Here is an 8,854-nt window from a genome sequence, read left to right as displayed (position 1 = left end):
CCTCCCCGAGATGCCCATAAGCAGCAGTAATTGGTAGATATCAATAGCTTGCCGTTTGATCATGCAATGATGTGCTCTTTGACGGCGCAGTAGTTCACGCCTCACACTCACAATTCAAAGGACCCACGTTCGATTCCGCACGCTGGAATCTCTTTTTTGCTTTTTCTTGCTTTCTGGCCTTTTCATACATATAGATACGTATACATATACGGTGAGTGACGTCGATGCTGACGCCGGTGGCAAACTCGAACCGAGAGTGCCCATAGAATGGGTATCGCAATAAAAGATTGGTCCTGTAGCTATATTCTCTAACCTTCAGCTCATCTATTTGTCCTGATATATAATGAAATTGTAGAATGTACTGCTTACGGTCTTTTTCAATGTGACCATGATATATATTGTCGTGCAGTCGTGAAGTGAACGAATGGAGCAGACTGCGGGTTGAATAATTAACTGTTTATTTGGGCGAACGGAACGGAAAGTCTTGCACTGATAGCGGGGAACGGAGCGTCAACCGCCGATCAACTGAGAAGTGGCGAAGCCCGTTGGCGTTTATACACTTGCCATCAAACGTTCTAGCGTTATCCCTAGCGGCGACGTGGGTTCCAGAATAATCTGTAATGTTCGCGGAGTGGGCGTAATCTTAATGAAATAATCTACTGCAAGTCCGAAACCTCCCGAACACTGAACGTGCGGTTTGCCCTGAGAATTACGTACAGTGTAACGGGGCCATAAGAAAAGTGGAAGAAAGGAACGTGGCAATATTGTGAAAAAGCTTGAAGTGAAAAATATTGCCTTGTTTTTTCTAGAAGTTGCCATTTTATAGCTTCCTTTGTAGAAGTATGCTAAGGCTTCTTCCATATCAACCGATAACGTACCGTGCACCCATGTTCTGAACTCGTTCAAGCTTGTCACAATTGGCATTTGCTGGAGGGCCCCACACATTGCAACCTTACTCTATCGTTGTTATGGCGTAACTCTTGTAAAGGATATCGCGGGCCTGCTCAGAAAACAGCTCTGTGTTACGCTGCAAAAACCCAACACCTCACATGCCTTTGCTGTAACGAAATTGACGTGCCTGTGACAACGCATGGATGATGTAAGGAATACGCCCGGGTACTTATACTCAGAAACAGTTTGCAATGAAGAACTAGACAGACTATAAAGTGTCAGTGCCATACGTTTTTTTTTTGTTTTGTGAAACGCGTGTGAACAGTTTTTTGCACGTTTATTGCATATGTGATTCACGACGTCAGTTTTCTATTTTTGTTAAAACAGCCTGTAAAATAACGGTATTATCGATGCTTGTTACTTTCCTATATATTATTGGATCATCAGCAAACAATCTAACGGAAGAAGCGATGGAGTCGAAAAGATAATTTCCCAATAGTTAAAACAGCAAGGGGCCCAAGACTTAGCCTTGGGAGACACCAGATGTTACGCATGTCATACCCGATTTCGTGCCATTTACCGCTACGTTCACTACGAACAAGATTTAGAATTTTCGGCTGCTAGTAGTGAGATCTTTCCTAGTAGAAAATTTCGGTTAGCTCCTTTGCTGTCTGATATTATAATTTTAGAAGTGTCATTCGAGGTAGCTATGGCCACCTCTTTACAGTGTGCCGTTGCAAATGACAAGTAGCCCGCGTTTGCAGAGCTGCTGCGGATGCAGTCTGCCAGCCATTTCTAATGTAATGATGCGTACACAGAGCAGACTCATACACTTATACTCATGTCCGTCCGTACACTACCAGCTGTGGTACAGTGGCACGTAGCACGGACGTCAGTCATGTAGGTCACGCCTTTCGTCAGACTATAGAGTTAGAGCATGTTTCCTCTAGCAAAACATTTGATCCGGCAGCAATAATATGGAACCTTTGGTAACAGAAATGCTTATATCACCATTAGCTCAGTCGTTGTGTTCTGTTCGTTGCCAATACTCTGCAGAAACAAAAAAAAAGTAAGTCGTGTCACAAAATGAGGACGCCGTGTCGCAACTCATTACAAAGGAAACGCTCTTGCGTCGTCTTTTCACCGCACGTCAAATAACACCAGGTAGTAAAAACTTTCTCGTAGTGCCTCACTACAGCACCCCTGCAAAACGAACTTCATGGCCTAGTGTGCTCTATGAGAGCGCAGCTATTCGTTGCAACGGCCCCTTGTTAGGGGATCATGTCGGCAATTCCTCCGGATACAATAATATTAGTTGTATGTCCGTATGATGTGTGCTTGGAATGCAGTACATACCACAATTTATTCCTAATATATACAAAACAAGTATTTTTACACATGCCCATGCGCATGACATCTCTTTTGGCGTCACCGACAAAAAGAAGACCCCTAAAGAGTGATCACAAGTTTTACACACAGAAAGGCACATAACGATGCAAAAATTCTCGTGTTCAACCATTAAAACCCAATAAAACGTGACTTTTACATAAAGTATTGTTCAATCCACCGATTACCGCTTTGCTGAACGTCAAGCGGCAACGGTCTCTCACTGACTCGCTCACCGACTCGCTCAGCATCCTGTTTTTGTGGTCTTGTCTGTTAAACTTGCGTGTCCTGAAAGAGAGCCAAATTTGAAATTTCTCGTCCATTCAAACAAAATTCGCTAAATTAGCGATGAACTGTCTGTGCTTCAGCGCCCTACGGCGCGGCATTTCGTGGTTCCCCACGAGGCAGTTTCCCGTAAAATGGATTTAGAGAGGAACAAAGAAAGATTGCCTCCCGTTGGCATCCCCTATATTGACGCTATGACATATTTTAACAAAAGTTTCGTGAGAAACTTATCCAGTTTCGCACATTATTGTCGATTGGCCAATTTTCGTTATCCCTTCCTGCAAAGACACTACCCTTTTCTTTTGATTTGTTTGTTCGGCTCCTTCAGTGTCAGCTACATGCAACTCAAGCTTTCACCTCAAAGGTAGCTTGCTGCTGCTGTAGATGGACTAACTTTTCTGCGAGCAGCTCCTGATCGTAAACTTCATAAACTACAACAAATATACATGATGAATAATGACATACGTCGGACGTAAGTGACCTTTTAAGAAGGTACCAGTTACTACAAAGCCACCATGTGTTAGGCTGGCAGATGAAGCGACTTGTGAAGTATTATGTACACCGATGACCAAGTGAAGTTATCAGTTGTACTAAAACCTTTTACCTTCTGAGCACCTACATGTCCTCATGTATTCTTTTATTCTTTACGTTTAGCTTGTCAGATACGCTACGTACACATCCAAATCCACATGCTCTATGCATGTATATATGTATGTATGTATGTATGTATGCATGTAAGTATGTATGTATGTATGTATGTATGTATGTATGTATGTATGTATGTATGTATGTATGTATGTATGTATGTATGTATGTATGTATGTATGTATGTATGTATGTATGTAGAGAAAAAATGCTTAAGGACTAGTCGCGCCGCGAAATAATTCACGACACCTTGACATGCCCATGGACTTCAAGTAAATGCGTGCACACTTTCTTCCCATGGACTGAAGCATTCCCACATTGCTAAGCTTTGAGAGAAGAAATCTTAATGCACATATTTTCTTCGTTTTTTGCTGCTACGATGTTCAAGGTGTTGCGCGTGCGTGAATGTACGAACGCAAGTGCATATACATTCAGACGCGAACGCTTGTGAACTGAGATACGAGCCCTTATGGGTATTATTGCGGTATAGCAAAAATGCCATCAACCACACGCGTATGCGCGCCCATGGTCTCGAACAATAAATAGATTAATGAATACCTTCAGTTAGGTCAGAGCGCGTTTGACAGGCCGTAAAATTATAGAACGCAAGCAGGCGGCACGCTTCATCTCCCCTACCCGACCCCACGTGCATTCCCCGCGTTGTCCAACCGGCACCGCCAGGTCATACTCGCCAGTCGGGATCCCAGCGGGTGGCGACGAACAGCTGGCATCAGTGGAGCGGGGAGACGCTGGGGTTCAAACCGCCTCTCCCCCGCCTCCCCCTTCAGCACCGTTAGATCCCCACCTCCTCCGTTATTGTTTCACGATTGGGAGAGGAGGATGGCGCGACGCTATCGACGGCAACGACGCCTGGCGGTCGCTTGGCGGCACCGCGCCTCCCTTATTCGAAAAAGAGCCGGCGGTGAGTGCCCCGTTCACTCACGCGCGTCAGCCGCGACGGGCCGCCGCTTGCAGCGCCCACCCTGCCGACGACCGCGAGGGTTCAAACACCGACGAGCACGTAGTGCTCGAAATTTGCGAGTTCTGTAGGAGGACGGTACTTCCGAGTACGTGAGACGTTCGCTTGAAAACGACGAGGGTCCACATCAGCGCACGACACAGTTCCCGGCGAGGAATTCTTGACAACACAGTTATACGACGCCCAGATTGACGAGGAAAGTTGTTGCTGTCGAGTTTGTTCCTGTGCGAACAATATGGTGCAGGCAGTATTTAATTCAAAATGATGCCTCGTGGTGATGGTTGAGACTGTGGTACAAACATTCCAGTCCTCTAGAAGACGAAACAAATTCGAGTGTGAATCCTTGTCACCTCCTTATTTTTGAGACCTTGACGACAGCGAAGCGCGGAAGCAACATGCCCCGGGGCTTCCTTCTCCAGAGGTACACCCGCCACAACTCGGACGGTGAGGACAACCGCTCTGACTCGTCCTCTTCCTCGGATGATCCCGACGCCGTCCGGTTCGCCTCCTCGCCGCCAGCAGCGGTCGTCAAGAGCTGCGAGTCGCTGCTCCTCCGGGCCACCGCTCTGCTGCAGCCGGACCACGCGTCTACGCCTCCGTCTTCCCAGGATGCGGCCAAGAGGAAGAAGTTGTCTCCCGCGGGGCCACCGCCTCTCTTACACGGAAGTCCTCCACGGAAGAGCGCCAGCACGGGCGCTCCTCACAAGCGCACCTCCAGCGCTTCGCCTTCGCCGCACAACAACCGAGCCAGCGGGGGAAGCAACGGCGGGCATGGAACTGTGAACGGTGCCGCAAAGTCCGCCGTGCGCCGTCTCCTCTTCGACGAGGACACACTGTCTCCAGTATCCGGCACTTTCATTCGACCTTATAGCGACGAGGACGACTTAGAACTCGACGAAGAGCTTGACTACGACATTCCGGCCGCGCTGAATCCCGTCGTGGTGAGCGAGGAAGCGCGCGCCGAGCTGGCCAAGATCGAGAACAAGATCGGCGCCTACGTGTGCCGCCTGTGCCGGCAGCGGTTCGGCGACGCGTTCGGGCTCGCCCAGCACCGGTGCTCGCGCATCGTGCACCTCGAGTACCGGTGTCCCGACTGCGCCAAGCTGTTCAACTGCCCCGCAAACCTGGCGTCGCATCGCCGCTGGCACCGGCCCCGGAACGAGACGGGAGGCAGCGCGTCACCGTCGGCCGACTGCAAGCAGCAAGGCACCTCCGGGTCCGACGAAGAGGCGCTGGGACCGTACGCGTGCCCCGTCTGTCCCAAGAGGTTCCGCAGGCTCGCCTACCTCCGCAAGCACGCCAACGTTCACACGCAGGCTGAGGCCACGTGAGGGAGCAGCGACTTCCTACCGGTGAGTTCGGTCGTCTTGTGCATCTCGCTTTCAGTTGTTCTTGTTCCTCAGATACTTGGCGCAACCCACTTCGGAGCATAGGCCATGAATATGCCGGTACCTTGCTCAAGAAATGGGTTCACTTGCTCAAGAATAGGGTTGAAAAATGAATAGTTCAGCCATTAAACATTACCACTATAACCTAGTAATATTTAAAAAACAACAACTAAAATCAATATATATATAGCTGCGAGGAAAGAAATAAATGTTCGAATAAGAAACTGACTTGAGTTACACGTAACATTCAATTCTCTTGGACAACGCATCTTTCGTACTCGTTCTTATTCTCGAGAAACACACATCAACAATTGCTTCGGATGCACACGTTCCGCAAAAGAAAAAAAAACAAAGCTCCCGCCTAGTATAGACTTTTTCGCTGTTTACAAACACAGGTGCTGGGCGGCTTCCGGTTTTGTGCCTTAGCGAGTAGCCCGCTCATATTCAACACTTTTCTGCTCTTTACCTGGCTAAATAATTCAAATACATTATCTTTTAACCTGCACACATAGTTCTAGAACTTAGTTGTTGCTTTTGCTTTTACCAGAAAGCGGAAAAAGAAGTTCGTCTATCTCTTGCCCCACCAAAAACATAAAAAAAAAGTTTTCTGCTTCTGTGATAGAGTGATAATTGAAGTAACCGGAATTTTCTTGTGAAGCAACACGTGCTGGTGCTATTGCTATGTTAACACCGACCGAAAAGACGAATAGACAACTTGCCGCAACCAATTAAACTTACCAACCTCTCGTAGTTTTTTTGGCGACCTGCGCAGTAACGGTCATAAGCATCATGTGCTAACAAAATAGATGTTCGCATGGGCCGTGGAGTCGATACCTCATAGGCTTTTGTTACTAGAAGGGTCTATAAAATTCACTTTCGCATTCGTGACAATCTCTGGCGCCACAATTTTTAAGAGAAAATAGAGGCTATACTTCTGGTGGTCCCATGAAGGCAAGGAGCTCTTAGGAAAGGTAAGATTTTGCAAACTGTACCCCTGTTACATTTTGCCACGTCAACTTCTATTAAGCCGCTACCTGCTCCCCGTAAGTATTAATTTTCTTCAATGATGACAAGTCCTTATCACCTCGTGACATTAAAAGAGGAAGGGGCGCAGAGGAAGCGAGGAAAAATTCAAAGCATACAGAGTGGAAGCAAGCTTTAGCAGCATCAAAGAAACATACGTAAATACATGCGCAACAGCATCGTTATTATAACACTGATTTATATTCCTGATCTCCTAATGCTACCTTGTGTGGCTAGAATAACGTGCTTTTTCGAAGTGACACAAGGCAGCGAGCGAAAGAGGGAGAGAAAATTAAAGGTGTAACATATCATGGTTTGTAATTTCACCAAAAAATTAGGTAAAACACGGGGTGAACCTGCACGTCTCTCGTAAAAAACACTAAGATAATGTGCTTATTGGCCTTAATTGTTAACGCAATAGTTCGTAAGTGTAGTATTAATCACGTGAGCATAATCTGACGTGATTGCCATTACAATGAGTATATGCGTAATAAACATACTATATGAGTAACATATATTTCGTGACTTGGACATGTCAAAGTTGAAGTTACTTGGAAGACTAAAAAGAAAGAGTGTGACTGTGGAGGCATCCAACACAACGTTTTGACGGTAATAACGCAAGATACTACGGGGACTGCACCGTAGATATATCGGGCAAGTTATTGCAGCATGAAAAAAGCAGTACTACGACCAGAATCAGATGTTTGTGCTCACAGATGTTTGTGCTCACAATAGAAAATTTTTCGTTTTTTGTATTAAAAATTGTGTCAGGTTGGAGTTTAGGAACATGCTACTTGCATCATTGAAATGAACGATGTATTCAAATATGACCAACCACGCGCAGTACAATGAATGATGTACCCATATTAATCAACCGTTTGGCCCCCGTCTAAACAACTATTACTGGAATGAACTCCTTCTGGAAATATCAGTTCTAGGTGACATGGCAGAAAAAGAAGCGAGGCTCACGAAGAACCAGTGTCGTGTGTTTAAGGACCCTGTGAAACCGGAAAGGCTTGAGTTCCCGAGCACATTGAAAGAGGAGCAAATAGAGGCGTCCGCCACAACGTTGTACCAGCACACGACTGCAGAAAGAAGAGTATAGATAAATGTAATAAATGAAGTTCATTGTAAAAAATGTATGTAGAGTCTGCTACTTCTGACCAAGGTAGAAACATTTAGAAGAGACACAAATTTCAGATAGGAATGTAGCCTAGATCGCCCAAGTGTGTGTTATTCTAGATAGGTAAAAAAGTGAACACTTCTAAGGTAATAAAAACGCAGAAATACGTTCACGCATCTGTTCTTGCGCATTCAAGAGAAGCGAACGTTGCAGTAAAGAATGAGACTCATCTGCGAGAAGCGCCGACAACGCAAGCATCCAACTTATTCAATTCGCGACTAGTAAACGGAATATGAAGCATTGAGCAAAAATATTGCCGTACTCTTAAGCTTCGCCTTTAAAAGTTGAATGCGATAGCGATATCCTGTTCCTAGTGCATACTTCCACACTTGGGGCATGAAATCTGTACGAACTTGCTAGTGCATGATTTTTTTTTTTGAACTTGCTATGCACCCACTACGTGGCCTTCAGGAAACAGGTGTGCCATTTGTAGTGATTGACGAACTTTAAATCGTGAAGTCATTATGATAATTACATGTTCTGACGTCTAATGGCCCTGTACGTTGTTACTACGCTTTAATACTGCAATATTTCATGGCGTATTGTGAAGCGTGTATACAGGACGCTTGTTTTTGTAAAGCAAAAGCTATTTTTACTCCATTTCTAAGCACAGGAAGGTATTTTCACTGCATCCTCAAGCAGTGTCCTGGCTCTACGGTAGAACATCAGTTTGCCCGCGAACTACCCGTGTTCGATCTCCTCTGTGACCAAGAATTTTTCTTATTTATTTTTATTTGCACTGCGTTCTCGATGTTTTTTTTTTTCCGTCAAGCATAAGATGATGATTTCTCTCTCACAACCAACGACGCCGACGCCGGTGCGGGAATTACTGAAAACCAAGCCATATAATGCTAGCTCATTAAAACTTAAGTCCGACAGCTTATTTCATACTTGGAAGGGAAGTGTTATTGGACACGGTCTAAAAGAAGGCACACTTACCCACAGATAGAAGCGCTATAGTTGATAGGGTGTTTCCGTCTGTGTGTCAATGTGACTCCTTTTACTATTCTTCCACTAAGCACTGCCATTCCAAGTGCAGATGCTCAAATCACCCTCAAAACAGCATTCTTACTT

At 45.7% G+C, this 8,854-nt stretch overlaps 1 protein-coding gene across 1 annotated transcript; it reads left to right on the top strand.

The window, feature by feature from the left end:
* The first annotated feature begins 4,168 nt into the window (after positions 1–4,168).
* Positions 4,169–5,532, top strand: LOC142785376 (uncharacterized). Its single transcript, XM_075883849.1, has one exon. The coding sequence runs from the start codon at positions 4,582–4,584 to the stop codon at positions 5,515–5,517; it is 936 nt and encodes a 311-aa protein (XP_075739964.1). The 5' UTR covers positions 4,169–4,581; the 3' UTR covers positions 5,518–5,532.
* Positions 5,533–8,854: the final 3,322 nt, after the last annotated feature.

This window comes from Rhipicephalus microplus, unplaced genomic scaffold (genome assembly GCF_043290135.1).
Source record: "Rhipicephalus microplus isolate Deutch F79 unplaced genomic scaffold, USDA_Rmic scaffold_21, whole genome shotgun sequence".
Lineage (NCBI taxonomy): Eukaryota > Metazoa > Arthropoda > Arachnida > Ixodida > Ixodidae > Rhipicephalus > Rhipicephalus microplus.
Note: the sequence above shows the minus strand (reverse complement) of the source record. Positions and strands in the feature narration are given on the sequence as shown.

Coding starts and splice junctions, on each gene's coding strand:
- LOC142785376 (XM_075883849.1), top strand. CDS start 4,582: ATGCCCCGGGGCTTCCTTCTCCAGAGGTACACCCGCCACAACTCGGAC.